We start from the raw sequence: 23162 nt of genomic DNA, 5'->3' as shown, positions 1-23162 counted from the left end.
TTGCTAACTACGATGCTATGAATATCACCACTCAATCATCAAAACACGCGTTGGCTTGCATTTCTTTGCAATTCTCAGTAAAATTATGATCAGTGCAACATACACTACATATCCTCCTTTGTTAAACATAGATGTGTCGGTGTTATAGTTAACTCACATCTTATCAGCCATTAACGCCACTCGTCTAAAGTTTTAAACTAAAATGTAACCATGAAGCAACTATTAAGGAAGACGCTGTCACCTGAGTAGACCCACAAGCCTACAACGCTTCATCACTCTGTAAAACACCTAGTGTGTAGCACTGGAAATTTGAACAAATTTATTTTGTAATTTTTCCTTGGTCGTATTTTGGCTTTAATTCCTCGGAAATGACTACTTGAGAATTCTAAGAAGCCAAAATTCCAAGCTATAGTTATGAAGTTCAGCTTCATGACCAAGCAAGGCCAAGGGTTGCGCGGGTCGGTACATTTCGCTGACCCCTAGTCCATGGACTACCCCGATGGACCTGGTCCATGGACTACTTGAATGGACTACCCATGGACTACCCTAAATGGACCACCCTGAAATTTGTGGCAAACATAAATTTAACGATGCTAGAACCCGAGCAAAAGATGCGATCGATCGACAAACACATTACGGAACACTTGCGATTTAACAGATTTAACGATCCCGAACAAAATCAGATCAGAACAGTTGCGATTTAATCCTCAAACGTTTCCTATCTTAACATCTGGACCTTTGTCACAAAATATTGGATTCGAGCGAGTTTTCCTTTTGTTTAATACCTACATTATAAGACACGACATTCACATAACCCCATACACCCTTACACCACCATCTTGTATTTCTTCCCCCTGGCCAAATGAGTGTAGCTAGCAGGCGCAGTAGTCGCTCACGAGTCGCTCACGGTCGGATCATTTGCGGTCCGGGATCATTTGCGGTCCTGGGATCATTTGCGGACCCGTACAGTACTCTATGATTGGTCAAACATTGCTTGGCTGGATTGATAAACGCTGTAGGCAGGCAACTGGACAACAGGAGGAAGTTTTTGGACATGTATCAATTATTTTAATAGGAGACCCTGCACAATTACCACCTATCGCAGACAAACCTTTGTATCATGCAAAGCCATCAGGGGTTCTAGGTGAACAAGGCCATCTTGCATATTTGATGTTTGACAAAGTTGTAAAATTAACTCAAAATCAAAGAGTACAAGGTTCAAACCCAGAACAGGTTTCTTTTAAAGATTTATTAAAGCGTCTCAGAACTGGAGATTCAACTACAGAAGACTGGCAACTTCTTCTTACTCAACAGCCATCAGCGGTACCCAATCTAATGGCAACCCAATTATATGGCAATGATCAAGTTGCTGCTTTTAATTATGATCAATTATTAAAGCTTCATAAACCAATAGCCAAAATCGAAGCTCGTCATTCCTCTTCCATTGCAAAGGCTCTTTCTCCTGAAGAAATGCGCGGATTAGTTCCTACCTTGTTTCTAGCCAGAGAAGCTTATGTGATGCTAACTATGAATTTGTGGTCAGAGGTTGGGCTTTGTAATGGTGCTACAGGAAAAGTAATAGATATTGTTTATGCAGACAACCATTCACCGCCAAACCTACCTATAGCAATAATAGTTCAGTTTGACTATTACACAGGACCATCATTTATTGCGACTTTGCCTAAATGTGTTCCAATTCCTCCTATTACTGTTACTTATCAGTCACTTGACACTAATATTCATGAACGACAGCAAATACCATTAAAGCTTGCATGGGCAATAACAATACATAAAAGCCAAGGACTTACTCTATCAAAAGCATGGATTGATATTGGACCAAGTGAAAAAGCGGCAGGAATTACATATGTTGCAATAAGTAGAGTTAGATCACTTCACTCTTCTATAATCGAACCTATGACATTTGAGCGGCTAACAAGTATTAAGAAATCTTCTCAATTTCAATTCAGGCTAAAGGAAGAAAACCGCTTGGGTAAATTAGCAGAGGATACAGAATCACTTTTAATGAGAAAATAATTTCCATTAGTTTTGTGTTCTTTTAACCCACCAAAATATTGAATGGAAATTCCTGCATCAAAATCACTTTAACCAACAACAAAAAAATGTCCTCAATGTACTATTCACTTATACGCATAAATTTCTGTAGTATATTTATTTTTTGGTGTATAATAATAGCAATAACAACAATAGGAATAATCTAATTGATTGTTACTCTGATGAGTTTTCCTACATTGTAAAATACAAAATCTCTAGGCAATTAAACAATTCTTTACCAGCATGTATGTAACATGGCAAAAGGTACATGTATACAAAGAAAAACAAAAGTTTAAACTGCAAGTTACATTACATTATGATTTTCTTTCACAGGCAAAAATGTCTTCAAGCCCTTCAGAACGCAAAGGTAAATTATTTGTTCTATACTTCACTTACTAAACCTTCTAACAACTTACCTATAATTCCATACTTTGCTATTGAAGAAATGCCAGGCAATATAAAGTAAGTTTATTGTTCTGATTGCCTGAGTGTTCCTATGATACAGATTGTTTAAATCTTTTATGAACAACTGAAGTTACATTCAATTTCTGTATGAAATATTCCTCATTGTATTCTAACAAATTACTTCTGTTTTTTTTTTGTTTTGTTTTGTTGTTTTTTTTTTCCAGAAAGTAACCCTGGCTTTATCCACACTGTATCACCCATGAAAAAAGCATATATACCTACGCAGCTTTCATCGTATTAATTCCCAACATATACCTACACAGCCTACATCTCATTGATCCCCCTCATATACCTGCACAGCCTACATCTCATTAATCCCCCTCACATACCTACACAGCCTAGATCTCATTAATCCCTACATATACCTACACAGCCTACATCTCATTAATCCCCAATATATACCTACACAATCTACATCTCATTAATCCCCTACATATACCTACACAACCTCCATCTCATTAATCTCCCTCGTATACCTACACAGCAATACATCTCATCAATCGCCTACATATACCTACACAGCTTTCATCGTATTAATTCCCAACATATACCTACACAGCCTACATCTCATCAATCCCCCTCATATACCTGCACAGCCTACATCTCATTAATCCCCCTCACATACCTACACAGCCTAGATCTCATTAATCCCTACATATACCTACACAATCTACATCTCATTAATCCCCTACATATACCTACACAACCTCCATCTCATTAATTTCCCTCGTATACCTACACAGCAATACATCTCATCAATCGCCTACATATACCTACACAGCTTTCATCGTATTAATTCCCAACATATACCTATATACACAGCCTACATCTCTTTAATCCCTCACATTTACTTTCCCAATCAAACCTGCAACTCAAAAATCAAACCTACAACTCGCTTACGACTGTTGTGTACGTCAAAAAAATGTGGTAGATTTTAAAACATGTTTTAAAATGCTACGACAATCGTAGCCGCAATCGATAGAAAATGACGTTTTTTGTGACAAATTTCTTGCGTCAAAATGGCGGACGGAGTTGTTGTTGACTGAGTCACATGAAGCCGTTTCTCGAAAAGTATTGAACGGATTAAAGCGAAAAATATCTCGTTATAAAGTTTTTTTTTTAAAGTACAGGACAGCTAAAATATCTGTTTAGAACTTTCGCTCTGAAAATCCCGATGCAAACTTTTGCATATTTAATTTAGTAAGTAAAAATGTCGTGCGCGTGTAAATGGTCCTTGGTCACGTCGTAGGCCCGTCGTAAGCTTGTGTTATAAGACGAAGTCGTACCGTGTAATTCGGTCCTAAGAACAAATATCCGAGCATATTTTCGCTTCAAATGGAGGCTATTGTGTGCGACCATTGTATTTATTATCCTTCAAATATTTTTCGCAACACCGGCGATTTTGAAAATTGAGGAATTTCATTCGGATATTCCCCAGTTTTAGCTGGGGAATATTCAGTCATGTGACGCGTTTTGGCCAATCGCGGAAATATTTGATGTATTATAATGACTACTTCTACTTTCAGTGGTCACTCCCTAAGATTTATGTTGAAACATATGAAACGTCAAGTAAAAAGGTATGATTATTGTTTTCCAACAACGTGTATTTTTATCATGTTTATCTCCGCAGTTTGCATGCTATTCCTTGTTAGGCTACGATGGCCAAAGAAAAAGAGTATTTACGATTTAGTTTTTGTACTGTTTGGTCGGAAAAATATAACGCCCGGGCGGAGTATGGGGTTGGACGCCTGGATGTTGCTTATACAAGGTAGACGTGTTAATAAACCGCTGTACATGTTTACCTTGCTTGCTTGCAGTTAGCACGGTTAGGTTTGCTTGCGGCTAGTGTCACTCCATTTTGCTTGCGGTTAGCGTCACTCCATTTTGTTTGCGGTTAGTGTCACTCCATTTGCTTGCGGTTAGCTTTCATTTGTATGTTAGGGTAACTCTATATTAATTTATATTACTGTTCATTATATGTAGTTTAAATTTTCGATTTTCCGGCAGCTAGCAGCTCGGTGGTACAGTGGTAAGTAAGGGCATAGTGGCCCGGGTTCGACTCCCAGTGAGGGCAAATTTACGTAATTCTTTTTCGTCATAAAATAGTTACAAGACTTTTAGTTTTAATTTTAAGTCATATTTAGTTGACATACTGTTTCTTCGTTTAGGAACCCGAGAGGAAGTCACCCTCAATCTACGCCCGTGCGGTAGAAACACCCTTCCTTGTCCTCCAGCTGCCATGGGGAACTCCGCTGAAAATAAAAACTGAAGTCCAGATGTTAATATCACGAAACGAAAAACGTTGCGTGACGACCCGAGACTGGCTTTACTGACCAGTAGCATGGAGAAAGTTATGAAAAAGTCGATGAAATTAAAGACGTTAACTACATCTTCTTGAAGAGCAAAACTTAGCTATGGTTCTGTGATTCCACTGATGCCACTTTCCCATGTTACAGCTGTTCTTAGCACTGTGACTTGTGCGAATGACGTACACATGACGTAACCAGTTTTCCGCTTTTATGAAAATCATACACGACAGAGAAAAGTAAATACACTGTATTTATCGATCGCTGTTTCTCGTTCAAAATCGCAGACATGTCGTTTGTTAACTACATTCTGCAAACAGCCAGTGTCACGCTTCTGTACGTGGTGGGTTTCTTAGGAGGAATGCATCTTCTCGGCCTGGTCACGCTATTCTTGTTGTTCTTTTACACACCTCTGTGGCCGTTTGTACTTTTGTATTTATCATGGATGTATCTTGTGGAGTGGAAAAGTCCCCAACGAGGGGGAAGAGACCTTCTAAGGAACTTCACAAGGCGGCTTTCTGTTTTCAAGTACATAAGTGATTATTTCCCGATCACTCTCGTCAAGACGAGCGAACTTGATCCTCAGAAGAACTACATCTTAGGCTATCATCCCCATGGTATATTTACCGAGGGAGTATCAATGGCGTTGAATACAGAGGCTTGTGGATTTAGTGAAAAGTTCCCTGGGATTATACCGCATCTGTCAGTTCACTCAAGTGAGAAAACTAGCAGCGCTCACGATATTTGCGATATTCTTTAAAATGCTTTCTCGCGGTCATTATAAATTTAAAATTTCTTCATTTGAATTATTATATTTAGAATATATTTGTCCCTACTTGTCGAATTTAACATTCCCTCCTAGTGTTATCGAAAAAACATCGTTGTTGTAGGTACTACATTATTTCTTATATTCTATGAATTTTATTGCTTTATTCTTTCATTTGTATGAAATCATTACCATAAAGAACTGATTTGTAATAGTAATTGGACCTCGTGTCGCATGAATATTATTCAGGCAGTATTCGCGGGAGTTACTTTAAAATCGGACGAGCGCCAGACCGATTTGAAATTACGAGCAAGATCACTCCCTGAATAGACTTGCCACAAGTCGACCTTTGTCGCATATTCAGGCTGTCACGAGGTCCAGTTACTAATTAATCGTATCTATAACAAATCTCTAAATTAAAAAAAAGTATTTTGAGAGCTTCGTTTCAGCGAAAAAGTCGATAGCGCTTTCTATGTATGTTTTAAAAACTATAGAAAAAGCCATTAAAGCGCGCGTAATTGACGTGCGAATGGCGAGCACCGATTACGTGACAAATAGGCGCGCGGAGAACCAATCACGATCGAGAATTTAGTTATAGATACGATTACGAAGTAAAATCGGTATTGGCATACTGGTGTTCGAGTAAATGGATCATGGATCGGATTGGCATGACATGTAGCATTAGAATCGGCTGTAGCAGTAGCAGAGTAGTAGCAATGGCATTGACAAAAGAAGTCAGTAGTAGCAGTGGCAGTGGCAATAGTAGAGACCAGCAGTAGGGGCAGTAGAAGTGGCAGTGGCAGTGGCAGCAGTAGTACCTGTAGCGGCAAACGTAGTAGCAGCAGCATTTAGTGGCAGAGGCAGAAGCGGCCAGTGGCAGCAGTGGTAGTAGCAGCGGTGGCCGTGGCAGTGTCAGTAGCAGTACCGGTAGCAGTAAAAGTGGTAGCAGCAGCATTCAGTGGTGCCAATGGCAGCAGTATTCATTGGCAGTGGCAGTAACAGAATAAGTGACAGTAACAGTCAGTGGCAGTAGCAGTAGCAGCAGCAGTAGCAGTAGCAGTAGCAGTAGCAGTAGCAGTAGCAGTAGCAGTAGCAGTAGCAGTAGCAGTAGCAGTAGCAGTAGCAGTAGCAGCATTGGCGGCAGCGGTAGTGTATAAAGAAATAGTGTTAGGAGCCCATCCCCCCCTGTGGTTCGGTGAGGTCGTAGAAGTAGTTTAATGGTATTTTTGTATTTCCAAATTCATTTGAGGGAGAAGATTTTTCTGTATTGCCCGATATTGATAGAAGTTGATAATTTTTCGTCAAATTGAAGAGTGCAAATGTAAAAAAGACAAAAGTAGAAACGGGAAACGCATGCATGGGTCTTCCTCCTGTAGGTTAATCTGATTAAACAGAGTAAAAGGAACTACCATTGCAATAATTACACAGTGGTTGTTACCTTCACAGGTCTTTTGACGGCTTGGCTGTACCGTGACGTTCTCATGAGCCTGGGTGTGATTGACGTGACACGTCCAAGCTTGGAATACACGCTGACACAAAAAGGGGCGGGGCACTCTGTTGTCATCGTTGTGGGCGGAGCAGCAGAGATACTCGACACTCGCTTTGATAGCTACGTGCTGACACTAAAACGTCGCAAGGGATTTATTAAACTGGCGTTAGAGACTGGGTTTGTATGAGATTTTGTGGCGAGAGAATTGTCTGAGATTCGACCGAAAATCAGATGCGCTTTACATCATCCGTTCTCGTTGTGGCATGGGGCGCATATAAGGTCTTAATGCATCATTGTAAAGCTTTGCCATCTTGTGCGCGCAAATGTTTGTTAACTGTTCTGAAACAAACTTTAAATTTGCTGCGACTTAAGTAAATGCACTTATTTCTCAGCTTTTCCACGCCTATTTACAATCAAAGGGCAATCTAAGCAGTCTCGTATAACGCCTTCTCCTAAACAGCTAACTTCCTCTAAACAGCTTTTTGACGTGATTTACACACTGCGCTTTTCTGTTCTTTGCAGATGTGAACTTGTTCCTGTTTTTGCCTTTGGACAGAACTATCTGTTTCATATTTTTGGTGGCGGTTACTACTCTCGATTTTCACGATTTCAGCGCTGGCTTCGATCCAAAACCCAGAGTGGATTTTGTTATTGTTGGGGAGCTTGTATGCTGCCGAGACGATCTCCGATCCACGTTGTAGGTAGGTCGAGCGTTCCACGTGTGCCATTACATTCCTGGCTGATTTTTATTCCCGGCAACGGTGTACAACCTTAATTTTTCATTAAAGCCAGGAGCCCATGCCATAAAAGCGAGCTTTGTTATGTTATCCTTTCCAAGTTTTGCGATTCCCCGGCCTTTCCTTCAAAGGTTCGTTTTCAGATTTCAAGCTAAATTGCATATAAACTCGTGCCATCTATCCTCCAGATCTCAAGTTCCACAATTTCATCCCGCAACCTCGTGCCCAGGATCTCTCATCTTACTGCCCTCCAGGGGGCGGTAAGATGAGAGATCCTGGGAACGAGGTTGTTCATGCCGGTGGGAACTTCTATATAAAAAGGACGGGGGGTGCTCGTCTTACCTTTTGGGGGTTAAAAAAGCGTTTTGGTACCTCTTAGGGTGCTCGTCTTACCTTTTGGGGGTTAAAAAAGCGTTTTGGTACCTCTTAGGGTGCTCATCGTCAGCAGGTCCACAGCGAGAGCTGTTGTGGCACCTTTTACAGGTATTGAGCCGAAAAAAATATGACAGGAGATAATGTGTTGTTTTAGGATTGCTACCTCTTAGGGGTGAAGAAAATGTTAAGCCACACCCACAAAATAGAACCTCGGTACCTGTTAGGGGTTCTTTTCAAAATTTTCGACGAGCATGGACCCCAGTCCTTTTCATAAGGGAGTTTCCTCCCGGGAATTCACTGACCTATTAGCATAGGGGTAGTGACCAATTAAAGCCAAAACTATCCGAGTTTTTATGCAGCTCTATAGGACCGTGCGTCCGTGCTTGGATGAACTAAGCTAAGCTTGCGATCTCGACGGGCTCAAAATAGAGGGTCTGTGAACAGGCTAGACTTCGTGTTTTCGATCGAATTTCAAATCCATACAAACTCCTATAGATCGCTCCACACAATTCCTCATACGTACGCTTTAGTCATCTGTAAATAAACTATTGTTAACGCTTTCGGCAGAGTTCTGAGATCATGCTCGAGATTCGAAAAAAGGGAGATACTGATGGCCAAGCTCTTCAGAAGAGCAGGATTATTTATATTTTTTCTCCTTGATATTCCGGCATATCTGTTCTAAATATTCCATATTGATTATTTTTCTGAAATATCCCGTTTTCTGTAAACTCCCTTACAGGGCATCATTTATCGGATATTGTTGTTTTTTTGTTCTATCTTACTTTGACAGTGGGATCACCTATTCCTGTGCGCAAAGTTGCTAATCCAAGCCAAGAAGAAATCGACAAACTCCACTCGCGATACATAGAAGATCTTACAGAGTTGTACGAAAAATTCAAGGACAAGTATCATCCAACAGATACCTCAGAGTTATTGATCGTTTAGCTACAAATACTGAATAACCTCTGCAGAAATAAACATTATATTTCGTTTTATCCTCAGCGTAGACTGACAAACGTATCTCCTTAATAATTTTTGGACTAACACTTTCGGCCTGCGAGAGAGACATCCAAGATTTAACCCGAATGACGTGCCATGCATGATAATGCAGGATTTCGCGCGGTCATTTTTTTGTTTTTTGTTTTTGCAGTTTTCTTTCGCGTCACGCACGACGGACTAAGCGAAAGAGAGACTACTCGTAGTCTAGTAGAGTGTCGATCTTAGAATGGCTGTCTTTTGCGCGCGAAAATCCAATACAACAGATTTCCGTAATTAACCAATCAGAGACTCTTTTCCTTTCTTTTTATGTGTGCTTTTGTTGCTATCTTGCTGACCCGTAATTACTTTTCATTTAATTTTTTTATTTAGTTAACGCTGATGTCAACTGGCTGCTTGGTTCCGCTAGCCCCTATGACTACTCCAGTCAGCCAGTACTCTAAGTTTATTATCTGTATTTTCTGTAATAGTTATAAGGCAAGAGAGAGTACAGATAAAGATTGTTGTTTTTGTTGTTGTTCTAAGAGGGTCGCAAAGGGTTTTTGCGTGACCCGTGGTCGCCCCAAAATTAGCAGCGTGATTGAGACCAAATTAGCCGCGTGACGCGGGACAGGACATCATCATTTTGAAGAGATTCTAAACATCACTGGGATTAATACAGGCTAATTGAAAAACGGATGAAGCTGGGATTATGAAGAGATTAAAAGCCTTGATAGTGCTTGACACTACACCGGAGCAATTTAAAAACGCAACAATCACCGGTCGTTTTATACTTTTGTTTGAGGAAATCTCGGCCAGGGAAATCACTGACGTGGTTCTCTTGACCTACCGTGTTCGAAAAGGTCCGTTTTAAAATGTTTTCCGTCTACACGAAAACTCAAAGCCGGCGTTTTCAAATTCCTCCGATTTGAAGAGCGTTTTCGAAAAGCTCCGTTTTCGTGACGGATTACTTTGGACCGTAGGCCTAACCGTAGAAATAAAGCTGTATGCGTTTATAAATTCCTCCGGCGTCACGTGGATGGAGTCTGGAGCAAACCACGACGTCAATGAGCACCACCAAACAAAAGGCTTAATGAGAAAAAGAAAGGCTGTACAAGTGTGTTAAGTAAACCTTTAAACATTTCATAGCTGTCCTCTGCAAAACAACAACGCAAAATGACCGTGAACGCGAACGATGAGTCGAATTGAACTGCTAATTTTTCGTATTTCCATTTAGCATTGAACGCTGTCATTACATATTTAGCCTGAGCGAGGTTTGAGAGCCATAGGCATCCTGGACAAATTCAATTTTACAAGACGTTGTCCTCGACGCCGCCATCGTCATTGTTAAGATCCCTAAATTTGCATCTCGGATGCTGGAAAGTCGATACACTTGTTTAACGACCGGGCTCTGTCATCCTAAGTGGCTGCTTTGTGCTTTGCTCATGTTTTATCCCAAGACCAATCGAACGCAGATGAGAGTATCGTGTAAAAACTCTTTGCCCAGCTCTTTGCCAAGGTTCTTTTTTATTCAGCGATACAGTTGTCGAGCGTTTCGGTAGGAAGTTTTTCCCTCCTGCTGAAACAATCTCGTTGCTTCGCCGATGCAATACCTTTTCATCTTCCCCATTACTACACGGCAATCGTTTGCATATTCTTCTTCAGTATAGAAGGCTTTGAACACTTATAGGCCATCGTCATCAATATCGTCCTTGAACATGGCGAGTTGATACTCGATCGGGGCTTTGCCGCTACAAACCAAGTAATTATTACAGTATTTCTCTTGCCATAGCTTCCAGTTCTCGGAGATCTCGCTTCTTAATTGAACTCAAAACTAAATGTTGCGGAGACAAGGTGGAATAACATTGAAAATTGTGATGCGTTAGGCGACGAGGCACCGGAAGTTGTTTTCGCTCGTACGCATTCATAGACGGTAGACGTTGTCGATGAATTTGAACCGTTTCGCTGCAACATGTAATATTAGGCTTAATCTGGCCACTGTAACTCAAGATACACATGATGAACGCGTATTTTAATATGTAACTCGGAATAGTGAATTGATTATTGGAAAACTGAACCCACTAGTCGTCCCAAGAATACGGCTAATGGGTTAAATGTTCAAAAAAGTCAATTTAGACTAGCGAGTTCAATATTCAAATAATCAGTTCATTATTGCATTCTTGAAACGATTAGGTTCAATATTCAAATAATCAATTCATTATTGTAATCTTGAGGGGTACGCTTCACTTGGTTTGACTATTTCACTTGCACAACAGTAGACTTATCTCTCAGACAATCACTTCTTAATACTCCTAGCCTTGGTTTGATGTCAAATAAGTCCATTTTTCATGACTAAAAGTCGAGTTCGACCGTAAAGAAGTCAGTTTTGCTTACATTTCTGACGCAGGCCAGGTTACATAGCAAAAGATGGCATCTCGGGTCTAAGCATTTGTCTAAGCTACATGCCATTTAGGGACAGCGCGTCTCCCAACCCCAAAATGCATCGGGAACGAAAGAATATCGAGATCGAAATGTATTGTGGGCCAAAATATAATCAGACAGTGGGAGCCTGGTCTCTAACACTTGAAACGCCTGGTTAATTTCAGCTTTAAAATGCAGATAGCGACCACCAACCCACATTTTTTCGAAATATTTCTGAAAGGAAACACGAATTATCCCTCGAACGTCTCAGTCACAGAATTTTTTGCTCATCAGATCAGTTGTGCACCATGGTATTTATTATCTTGCAATTCATTGACCTATTTGTTACTAGTAAACGAACCTTAGCTTGTATTGTCTATGTAGAAATTATATGTAGTTTCTTTAATTTGTTTAACAATAATCAGAACGGCTTGTAGTGTACTTAATGCAGTAATACAGAATTTCATACCGTAATCCCATTATAATTCCACGCACATGCCAACATTGAAAGCCTGAAACTATGTAACATAATATGTAAAAATATTTATCTGTTTTTTGTATCTGTAATGTTTCCGATGTGTTGCTTAAAAACAGTATAAACTCTAGAACAATATGAAATGACTATATGACAATATTGAAATGACAGTAGATGTCAGACATGTACTCAGAGTCCAATTTTCCTTAGAATGTTACTCAAGCCATTTATGGCAAAAAATATTAAATTAATAGTAAACTTGTTGCAAAATCAATGTAGTTCTCACTGTGCCATTTACGACTTACATGTACATGTACATGCATATATCTGTGGTGGGGGTCAAGTTGATAAAAATCCTACAGAAATGAGCTGATATGATTAGATATTTATGCAAAGCACGATGCCCAGTATTGCGATAGCTCACTGAAGTTAAATGTGTGAAACACAAGACTAGTTTCACCTCATGCCAAGAATGATTTCACACGCTTATCGCTGTTCTATTTTACAGAACATCAAAAAACATGGTCTAATACCATTATTAATACCAGCTGCTGAAATAGTCTTGAATGACTGCTGTGTCCTTTTTTTGCTAATAACAAAATGATTTCAATTGAAAGAGAACTGGCATGTTCCATATGGGTCGTCCAGAAACACTTACAATCAGCTTTTAAAATTTCACTGGTCTGACTTGCAATTATTTCATATATTTTCTAGTGTGAGAATGTTTCCTTCACTAAATGCTCTAAATAATGATATTATCTTCTCTATTTAGCAGAGCATCAAACAAACAATTTTGCCAAGGGACCTGTAGATCCAGGTTTTCATTATCCCTGGTGATCTTTTTCATTTTGATAGAAGTAAATTATGATAATGTTTTTCACAATGAAGAAGCTAAAGACCTGTGGATAACATAAGCCAATATGGCAGTAGCCTGCTAGAAGGCTAGTGTCAGGTTGCACAGTTATCTCTAGCTGTTCAAATCGTCAAGAAAACATGTACAGCCTGCTACTGATTTATTTATTTATTTATTTATTTAACATTTCTTTATACACGCTTAAAAATCATCAGGTAATACTAATATTTAAAGTTATATATAAAAAAAATTAATACTAATAAACTACTAATAAACAGTCCATGCTAAATACTAATTAATAAAAATTGAAGCAGTATCATATCACCAGGGCCATTTTATAGATGAAAACTTAGGTCAAAAGGTCTCTAAAAGCACTCTTCTATCTTTGTACTACATTAACCACATGTCCTGCATTTTCATGGGGCGGTGCATTTTATTCATGTTAGAAGGAGTATTCCTTTCCAACATTGTTGTCTTTCTCTTGTTAAAGGATTTTGTGTTTGCAAACATGTGTTGTAAATATCAGAATAGTCCTGGAAATGGGTCATGAAATAGGATTTTACACATAATGCTCAAATTTGTTGTCATTATGCGAATGCTTGATGATCAAAAAATCTCACTATATATTATGCTCAAAAGACGTCGACCAGTTTTTGTCACTGTTATGCCCACGTAATTCTAGACTCTCTTGCCTCACTGTTATGCTCAAAATAATGCCAGCACAATGTGTAAAACCATATAATGACCACTAATGGGGGTGAGGGAAAGATGGAGTGGTCATCAGTGGAAGTTGTGGCACTTCCACAATAAACAAACTAAAAATTTGTTTCACACTGACAAGAACACGGCTTCGTCTTTGCTCATGGGTGACACAAAATATAACCAGTATTGGGTCGAGTATTGCAAGAAGATCGATTCTTTGATCACTGGACCCGTTAACCATCGGAAAAGAGGGCTGTACATGGCTACCACAGCTGCGTTCACCAGAGTAATAACACCACAAATATCAGTGCAACTCTACAGGGAATAGTTACGGCATCGCCAGTCACATTCATGACCCTGCCAATTAATCGCACTGGGAGAGTGGGCAAGCACCAAATGACTCTTTTTGTACGTTCCAACTTGTGGAATGTACTGTGCGAAATCATTGACGATGTCAATGATGTCTGGGGGAGGTTGCCAAGCCAGTGTGTCACAGTATGTGAAGTTCATGAAAGGTCGCAGCTCAACATCTACCAGTACCCAATGATTACCACCATTTTGAGGGCTGCCAATGAAAGTTTTGCCATTCCTTTGTCCCACATTCAGAGCAAAAACCAGCCTTTTTAATGCAACCTCGTTCCCAGGGTCTTTTCCCTGGCTTGGGGGTGGGGCGGGAAAAGGCCCTGGGATCGGCCGGTGAATCCTTCATATTGATTGGTTGATTGTTTTAATTAATTAATGCAAAATTTGGCCAAATAAAGATAATTTATGCATTATGCCGAAATAAAAATGGCGGAAAGTATGTCCACTCCGACGAAGATTTCTCCTCGCAATCCAGTTTGCAGACTCTGTGGTGATTCTCATGAGAGTCGCTATATGCTTCGAATATTCAGCAAAGCTGCTTTATCAAAAGATCTGTGCGCCAAAGTCCATAAAACGTGTGGCATAAAAATTTCGGAAGACGATATGAGGTCAAAGGTTTTATGTAGGGGTTGTGTTTCGTTCGTGAACAAGATGGAACAGTTTATTCAGAGAGCCCAATCCATAGAGAATACACCGTTGGATCAAAGCTCAGAATATGCTGTAAAGCGATGCGTTCAGCTGTCACCTTCTTCGCTTCAGCCGTCGAAGCGTTTATCATCGAATATGCCATCCGAAAGCTCTGTGCACGTGGATGAGCCGTCGAAGCCAATCACACCAACAAGAAAGTAGCTCTCCTTCTCAACTCCACAAGCTGCGTCAATTTTAATGCCTAAATCAGCCGGAGATAACTGCTCAGCCTCTTCTACGGATCAGCCGAGAAGAAATACTTCGACGTCTGCAGAACAGTCGTCTTTCTCAACACCGCAAGATGCTACCGGCGTGACCGCGGTGCCAATGTCTAAATCAAAAGGACATTATTGCACAATCACTTCCTTGGATCAGCTGTCGAGGCGAACGACATTAAGTTCGGTAGAGCAGCCTTCATTTCCAACTCAGCAAGCTGCAACTGTTCTAAGGCCTAAATCAACAGGAGACAATGACTGTACATCATTATTTGAAGGGCAGTCGTCATTGACTGAAAGACAGCAGAAAATGATTGTACAAGCTGTCAGCCACAAGGATGCAATTGTACTGGCGGCTATCTTGAAAGATCACTGTCCAAGTGTTTTGAAAGAGTTGAAGAAAATCGTTAGTGAGGAGTTGAAACCATCGTGTGCAGAGCTGTGCAAGCGTTCTCAAGGTTCCATTTTATATGGAAATGATTATGACAGCATGAAAGACTTTGATTTCAGCAAAGTTTGGCTTGAATTGAAGACGAACCTCCCTTTCTTTGTTGAGCTCATGAACGCAGTGTCTGGCAAGGAGAACTCCGTCGCAGAAACAAAGCTTGAGCTTCAAGTAAAGTACAGTTTTTTGTACTCGATCCTTATGAACGAGAGGTGGCATGAACTCAACCTGGTGAAACGTGTGAATACAGTTCTCATCATTGAAGGTGGATGTACCAAAAAGGTCAGTAATATAATTTATAAGTTGATGATGTATAAAAAATTCATTGCTTTCCTTTATTATGTCCCTTACTCCCACTGCGTGAGTGGGATCAATTGATACATTGAATACAATCTATGGTTGATCCTCTTTTCTTATACAAAGCTTGACAGAACTTTTGTTATTGTTTGGTAGTTTGGTGTCAACAGTGAGTCATTAGTTAGGCTGTGATTGAGATTGTATTTGAAGAATTAATTAAAAAGCATGTAATGTATAGGATATTTACACAGCGGCGTGAAGATATGAATTTTATTTTTGGGTGGTAAAGCAAGATTCTACAAACGAGTGCAGCGAGTGAGAAAAATATTGTTTTGAGACACCATGTAATCAGTTGTCTTTTCATGTATAGACAACTAACTGTTTGCAAGCACAGCCATGAAAGTCATAAATATCCTCACTAGCGGGGATATGGCCAATATGCCACTTGGGTCCTGGATTTAGTTTCGTATGGATTTTATGTGTATTACATTTCCAGTAGAACACTCATGTCCATATAATAAGTGATCTTTGCAATGAATTGAAAATAAGAGATCAGTATTGCATGTATGCTGAATTTGACACTTTTATTTCTGCTCCCCTTGTAATAGCTTCAAGAACGACTGAATAAACTTGGCGTGTGCCTGTCGACTGGGAGAAGGGATACCCTGCTAAAGCTCTTAGGAGGTCACTTTTCGGATATAGTGGTGCAGCAAGTAAAGAAAGGAAGTGTGTTCTGAGGCACTGGTGACAACTGGGACCTGAAAATTTTGAAGGGTCACACGAGAAAGGAAATCCAGAATGATGATCTGCACTTGTTTGCCAGTAACCTGATTGAAAACAGAATCGACTTCAATCACTTGCCCAATGATAGCCCCAAAGGCAACATTGGAGATTTCCCTCGACATAATTTTTCTTTAAATGTACCAGAATGGAAAAGGTATGCAGAATGTGCCAAAATCATTGTTGGGCGAATTGTTCTTGAGTTCTTTCCCAAATTTAAGTTCTTGAAAGCTGTTATCCCCGAGCACATTTCTCATGAGTATAGCCAACAAATGTCAGAGAAGTCCATCATAGTAAGCCTGCCAATCATCAATGCAAATGAAGCAAAGTATGATGATTGTGTTAACATTTTAAGAACCTATGAAAAGTGGATTGCTGAAATCTATGTTCAAGCAGGGCTGCTAGATGAAATGCCACACACAGATAATCCACCAATTCCTGAAGGACCTGCAGCACCTGGACAGACAAATGCACACCAACAAGACACCCATGATGACCCAATGAGAGATATGAAGATTGCATTTGCAGGTGATCAGCTAACTCGTGTGAGATTTGCAGGTGCCAAAGATTTGCTGTCTGGTTCGCACACAGCAACTGATCGTTTTGAACATTGCTCGCCCTTTAAACCAGTGATGTGGCATACCAAAGCATCCCTTTTACGGTATTCATACTCATTTCTTCACAAAGCAGAGTCTGTCAATCAAGTTGGCACCTTAAAGTACTTCAGGGAGAAATACAATAGGAGGAATGCTACCCCTTCCAAAGTTCTTGACTCCTATGAAGGAAGCGAAGAGTTGTTCCTCAGTGTGGGGAAAGCCTACGTAGTAACTGCTGCCCTGAACTTTTTTGGGATGTCAGACCTTGAGGAAAGGCCCTCATTACATAAATTCCCAGAAAACATTGCGCGTGAGACCTTAGAAAACAAGAAGAAATACTTTGATGATGCTTTTGGCAAGTTCATTGACAAGTTCCTTTTACAGAAAGTAGATGTCAATGACTGCTGCAATGATGATGACTATGTCAAGAATTATGCCCTTTGTTTTATTTTCTTGGCTATTCTTGTCATGCAAATGAAGGACACTGCAGCAGAGGGAGATGGCAGCAGAAATCTCATCAACCAAAAACTCTTGCTGTCAGTTTTCAAGTCAATGGGGGCTTACAGCAAATATGCCATTGAAATGTTTGTGAGTATAGCCCAAATTGAGTGCCTATTAACTCCACGCCTGGCTGAACAGTTCAAATGGGGATTTTTTGTAAATTGGAGGGGTGGTGCTGGAAGGAATATTGAAGACGACCTGGCCCAAGAAATTTCTAACCGTTGCAGTAAAAGCATTGTCCAGAGGCAGGGACCAAACAAAACCCTGAACTCTATAAGCAAGGTCTGCAAAGCAACCACTGGCATCCATCAGATTGTAGAAGAATTTGACTGTTCTGTAGGGATCCACAAGACATCTGTGCAACATACAACACGTGACTCACTTAAAGATGAGAAAGAAATGGTGTCTGACCTATTGCGATTGAATCCTTTCAATCATATGCCAGCAAGATTTCATGACAGCTTCCCTGACATTAAAAGGTCTCCTCTAAGGTATTTAAACATTGTGGACTATCATCAGTGGCTAGCCAAACACTTGGAAGAGTTATCAACTTAGACATACACTTAAATGAAGATCACTGAGGGCCTAGTTAATCAATAGTGTTCTTTAGGAGAGTAAATCAATGTTCACAGTATTTATGATGATGTTCTAATCATCATCAGAGATCATCAGTTCTACATATAGTATTGTGCTCAGATATAAGCGAAAAGAACAAAATGTAAAAAAAAAAAGATCAATGTCATGGTAACAACATAATTAATTAAATATCAATAGTGTATTTTAATAGAGTAAATCAAAGTTCACAGTATTTACAATTTATGGTGATGTTCTGATCATCATCAGAGTTCACTTCAGTTTTACATCTAGTATTGTGCTGAGATAATCATATACGCATGATAAGAACAAATGTAGACAAACTGATCAGTGTCATTGTAACAACAGAAATAATTAAATATCAATAGTGTATACTATTGACATTTAATTATTTCTGTGTTGTTGCCATGACACTGATCAGTTTGTCTACATTTCACTTATCACACATATCTGAGCACAATACTATGTGTAGAATTGAAACGAACTCTAAAGATGATCAGAACATCATTATAAATTGTAAATACTGTGAACTGCTGTAGATATTCCTTGATTTACTCTTAAGACAGTAAATCCAGATGTATCTATAGCAGTTCACAGTATTTACAATTTATGATGATGTTCTGATCATCATCAGAGTCCATTTCAGTTCTGCACATAGTACTGTGCTCAGATATAAGCGAAAAGAACAAATGTAGACAAACTGATCAGTGTCATGGCAACAACATGGAAATAATTAAATATCAATAGTGTGTTTTAAGACAGTAAATCCAGATATATCTACAGCAGTTCACAGTATTTACAATTTATGATGATGTTCTGATCATCATCAGAGTCCATTTCAGTTCTACACATAGTATTGTGCTCAGATATAAGCGAAAAGAACAAATGTAGACAAACTGATCAGTGTCATGGCAACAACACGGAAATAATTAAATATCAATAGTGTGTTTTAAGAGAATAAATCAAGATATATCTGTAGTAGTTGACAGAATTTACAATTTATGTTGATGTTCTAATCTTCGGAGTTCATTTTAGTTCGACATGTCAACAGGAGTATGCTCAGATATCGGCGAACAGAACATTTTAAGTTGATGCTCTAATCATCATCGGAGTCCATTTCAGTTGTACACATAACAGTGTGTGCAGATATAAGTGAAAAGATCTGAGAAGAACAGGTTTCATCCCATATGCCAAATGATTTCAACAAGTCTGCTTCTGACTCAATAAATTCCACTCCCTCCACAACCTTTGCAGCCAGATTCTTATCTACAGAAATGTCAAATAGCGTTGAACACTCTGATGCCACTTTGGACTCGTGGTCAGAAATTGCACTCTTGATTAACCTTTCAAGGATAACGTGGTTATCATTAGATAGAAATCTGACCTTGCTTCTAATAGCTTGGGGTAGATCCTCTTCAGTTGTTTTGAACTTGTCATCGCATATGCAGCAACAGTTCTCTTGTTGAACACTGGAGAATCCAAAGTAATCCAGAAGGAGTTTCCTTTGACAGGTGTCTTCTGATCTACAATATGACTTCATTGATTCTTCCACATGTTTTTTATTATTTCCAATATCAGAGTTATTGTAGTAAAGTGTAGCACATGGTGAAAGTCCCGTACGGCCGGCACGACCAATTTCTTGCATGTAAGCTTCTAGGCTACTTGGTGGTGTTATGTGGATGATGTTGGTCACACAAGGAGCATCAACACCCATGCCAAGTGCTGATGTTGCAAATAGCACCCTCACCCTCGATTGTTCTTTCTTTATTTCTGATATTATGTCTTTCTTCATGCGACTCGTTTGGGGGGCATGGAACTGTGCAAACAGTCTTTCAGTGGGTTCTAATGTTTCTCCAACACACTGTTTGGCTTTCAATATTCTTTCATATAAGCCATAAGCATATCCGCAGTATTTCAGTTTCAGGTGAATGATTGTCATTGGGTAGTTTTCTCTTTGAATTGCCAGTTCATTGGCTATGGGTTTAAGGATTCTGTCATAACCTTCATTCCCATGATGATTACTCAGACGCACTTTCTTGTCCAGGTATATGTTCACTCGGTTAGGGTTTCGAGCAACAATTTTACAGTCATTTTTCAATTGCAGACTTTGTTTCAAGTCTCTCAATAAACGAGGTGGTGCTGTTGCTGTCAGAGCCATTGTGGGTACATTGGGAAAGAATGCCTTCAACACTGACAGGTCTTTGAAGTCTTTTCTAAAATCTTCACCCCTGAAAAAGAAAAAGAAACCCTGAGCTACAAATCTTCAAACATAAGTGCAATGAGACACACTAACAAAATTTTTGTTTAAGAGTAAGAATGTTTACTTAGTAGTATCTTGTTTTTATGGTTCAGCTGTAAGAGCATGGCATGGAGACAATGTATGATGTTCCAATAAGCAGTGTAAATATCATAGAATTCACTGATGAATTATCAATATAGTTCATAGAGTAAAATTATCATCGTTTGTAAACAGAAAGAGAATAGAGCAGATTTTTTCCGAATTGTATTCGCAATGTAAATACTTGTCGGTGCCGTAACCATGATTTAGATTTCCCGGAAATAAGCTAAGTCTGTAACAAACATGACATGAATAGACAAGGAATGAACATTTTACGCACTTACCATAATTCAACACAGTGAGCTTCGTCAACAATGCAGGCAACAACATTCTCTTGGAAGACTTTGCTTCCCATTAGCTCTCGACCTTCCTTACTTAATAGAGCCTCTGGATGGGCGAATACAATTGAAGTGTTGCCATTAACAACATCTCGAGGAAACTTCGTTGAATCCGGGACCACGTGCTCGCTTGGTTCTTGTTCATTTCCGAACAAGTTCTCGGCCGGTTCCTTCTCGTTTACAGCAAGCTGTAAGACATCAGCGGTTATCCTGCGAGCTTTTAAGACTTTCGGCTGATCTTCAATGATGGAATTTAATGGACATACCACAATAACTACGTTCTTGGTGGTCTTCACAGGAATAAGATGAGGTAGAAGGTGAAAGAGCATTGACTTGCCAAATCCAGTAGGTAGGACTCCAATAACATCCTGACCTTTCAGCATATATTCAAAACACTTCATTTGAAGAGGTTTTAAATTTAAAGGTGGAAAATTACCGTTATTTGAGGAAAATCCGACTCGACGAAGCACTGACAAAAACTTTGGTTCACTCGACGAGACCGCCATCTTGAAAGTTCCGTTTAACATATGATAATTTAGTACACCCAAGATATTTGGGTGTTCTGAGATCATGTGACCAGCCGATCCCAGGGCCTTTTCCCGCCCCACCCCCAAGCCAGGGAAGAGACCCTGGGAACGAGGTTGTTTTTAATGGTCCAAGGTCAAATAACTTAGAATTCCTCATCATCTCAATCTGGATATTAACAACGACGTTGGGGCATAGTAGCATGGTATTGTTTTGCATGTCGTTAAGCTGTTTTAAAACCCACGTGACGTGATCAGTAGAGACCCAGCCTTGCGTTCCTGATGCAGCAAGACGGGCAAGCTCATCTGCAGTCAATCCTGTTAATTAGTAACAATATGATATACTTTTCATCTGGCTTTATTAAATATTTTCTAAGGGAGTGGGGTAATAGACCTCAAAAACTAGAGTTGGAGTGGGCTGCTAGCAGATAAAGATGTATATAAGATTATAAAGTTCTAAGCGTCATTGCTTTCTAATTCAACAAAACTGTGATACTGTATTGGAGATGGCATCCCCAGCCCCCCCCCCCCCCCCAACCCCTTTTCCACCCTTGGACACCATGTCACAAAAATTTTTAAGTGAAAAGAAACCTTTTCAAACCCTAATCGCATTTTTTCAGGTACAAAATGAGCATCTCCCACTTTCTATTTTTCATCATTTTACTTTTTCGGGCCCGTGCATGCATTTTCGTTTTGTTTATCTTTAAAATTACATAGACTTTATTACATATTTTAGCCGGTTCCAGCACTAGTTCAGGATATACCTGGAAAAATAAGCCTACACATCACAAAATCACTCCACACGAAGTCATTTCTTAAATTTTCTTTAAAAAAATACTTACCATAACTTGGTAGCATATCGTCAGAAGTATTGTCTCAGATCATGGTTTTGAATTTGTCAATCGCTTCCGAGGAAATTTCTCGCCGAGTTTTGGGCTGGCGAAAAGCTTTCGAAAACCACCTCATCTCAGTATTGTAAGCACTGGGTTTGCCCTGTCGACGGCTCAACTTTGCAAGGATCATTCTATACGTAAATACTGAACAATGCTTGGAGCAATTCAAGTGAAAATTTTTATTCAGGATTTACCTTTCCCGCTAAAAATGATAAAATTAACCAGGCGTAGAGACCAGGTGTTAGAGACCAGGTTCCCGCTGTCTTGTTATATTTTGGTCCATAATACATTTCGATCTCGATATTCTTTCGTTCCCAAAGCATTTTGGGGTTGGGAGACGCGCTGTCCCTAATGGCATGTAGTAAGCTACTTCGGAGGGTAAGAACTTTTGAAGGGTAGGGAGGAGGGCGAGCTGGTTTTGGATAGCTAAAACGTGTGGACCAATCCATCTTAATAAATAAATAAATAAAATAAATAAATATACATTTATATAGCGCCATTTTCCACTAATTTTCCACTAATTTAATAAGATAAAAATGTTTATATCCATTGAGAGAAGAGAGGATTAAATTTTGGGTTCCTAGCGTTACACAGTGTTTCTAATTTTGCGATGCGGTGACGAATAGCTAGAGAAATGTTGCATGACATCTCTTGTTGCCAAGAGGACCGAAATCTTGAGATGACGTCATACGCCCTTCTAACTTCCTCTTTCAGTTTGAAGACTTTGAACCAACATGACGGTGTGGTGCTTGCAGCTTTCAACTTGCTGTCTTCTCTTCCTTGGTTCTCCGTGAATGCAGGTTTGTTGTAAAGCTCAGTATTAAAAGGACTGTAACCTGGATATGTAATATTTACTTATGGCTTTTTAATACATCAGTGACAATACTACACTGTTCGGTTTCCTCGTCTAGCGGATCTCTTAACTTGACGACGTTTGACTGAAAACAACAAAGCTGTGCTGTCTCGTTTGTCTGA

The 23162-nt window shown here is 39.6% G+C and overlaps 3 protein-coding genes and 2 pseudogenes across 6 annotated transcripts in view; 4 read left to right on the top strand and 1 right to left on the bottom strand.

The window, feature by feature from the left end:
• Positions 1 to 969: 969 nt before the first annotated feature.
• Positions 970 to 2034, top strand: LOC149108766 (ATP-dependent DNA helicase PIF1-like). The gene has a single exon (XM_089293693.1). The coding sequence runs from the start codon at positions 976 to 978 to the stop codon at positions 2032 to 2034; it is 1059 nt and encodes a 352-aa protein (XP_089149819.1). The 5' UTR covers positions 970 to 975.
• Positions 2035 to 4119: 2085 nt separating this feature from the next.
• Positions 4120 to 9191, top strand: LOC149108765 (2-acylglycerol O-acyltransferase 2-like). Of its 2 annotated transcripts, XM_089293343.1 has the most exons (5): positions 4120 to 4384; positions 4686 to 5539; positions 7036 to 7255; positions 7601 to 7779; positions 8981 to 9191. In XM_089293343.1, exons 2-5 carry the CDS (start codon positions 5113 to 5115, stop codon positions 9133 to 9135), a joined length of 981 nt encoding a protein of 326 aa, XP_089149469.1. In that variant the 5' UTR covers positions 4120 to 4384; positions 4686 to 5112; the 3' UTR covers positions 9136 to 9191. The 2 variants fall into 2 exon arrangements, with proteins under 2 accessions (XP_089149469.1, XP_089149468.1); XM_089293342.1 differs by lacking the exon at positions 4120 to 4384 and having other exon boundaries at positions 4653 to 5539.
• A 6124-nt stretch (positions 9192 to 15315) lies between these two features.
• LOC149108764 (uncharacterized) lies at positions 15316 to 18434 on the top strand (annotated as a pseudogene). Its single transcript, XR_016208294.1, has 2 exons — positions 15316 to 15608; positions 16232 to 18434. The product of XR_016208294.1 is annotated as an uncharacterized LOC149108764 (transcript).
• A 223-nt stretch (positions 18435 to 18657) lies between these two features.
• On the bottom strand, positions 18658 to 21384 carry LOC149108763 (uncharacterized). The gene is made up of 2 exons (XM_089293301.1): positions 20717 to 21384; positions 18658 to 20322 (listed from the first exon to the last, which is right to left on the bottom strand). The coding sequence occupies exons 1-2, from the start codon at positions 21340 to 21342 to the stop codon at positions 19191 to 19193; spliced, it is 1758 nt and encodes a 585-aa protein (XP_089149427.1). The 5' UTR covers positions 21343 to 21384; the 3' UTR covers positions 18658 to 19190.
• A 1510-nt stretch (positions 21385 to 22894) lies between these two features.
• The window catches only part of LOC149108761 (uncharacterized), a 25351-nt pseudogene continuing 25083 nt past the window's right edge, over positions 22895 to 23162 (top strand). The window contains exon 1 of the transcript XR_016208276.1: positions 22895 to 22987. The product of XR_016208276.1 is annotated as an uncharacterized LOC149108761 (transcript). The remainder of the gene's footprint in view (positions 22988 to 23162) is intronic.

The sequence above is a fragment of the Orbicella faveolata genome, unplaced genomic scaffold (assembly GCF_042242905.1).
Source record: "Orbicella faveolata isolate gen_17 unplaced genomic scaffold, um_ofav_v1 contig_25, whole genome shotgun sequence".
Taxonomy (NCBI): domain Eukaryota; kingdom Metazoa; phylum Cnidaria; class Anthozoa; order Scleractinia; family Merulinidae; genus Orbicella; species Orbicella faveolata.
Note: the sequence above shows the minus strand (reverse complement) of the source record. Positions and strands in the feature narration are given on the sequence as shown.

Bases quoted from the DNA above. Each gene is read 5' to 3' on its own strand.
- LOC149108766 (XM_089293693.1), top strand. From the start codon at position 976: ATGATTGGTCAAACATTGCTTGGCTGGATTGATAAACGCTGTAGGCAG.
- LOC149108765 (XM_089293343.1), top strand. From the start codon at position 5,113: ATGTCGTTTGTTAACTACATTCTGCAAACAGCCAGTGTCACGCTTCTG. The intron at 5,540-7,035 runs GTGAGAAAACTA...TTACCTTCACAG, and splicing joins GCATCTGTCAGTTCACTCAA to GTCTTTTGACGGCTTGGCTG. The intron at 7,256-7,600 runs GTTTGTATGAGA...TGTTCTTTGCAG, and splicing joins AAACTGGCGTTAGAGACTGG to ATGTGAACTTGTTCCTGTTT.
- LOC149108763 (XM_089293301.1), bottom strand. From the start codon at position 21,342: ATGATCTCAGAACACCCAAATATCTTGGGTGTACTAAATTATCATATG. The intron at 20,323-20,716 runs GTAAGTGCGTAA...TTTCTTTTTCAG, and splicing joins GCTCACTGTGTTGAATTATG to GGGTGAAGATTTTAGAAAAG.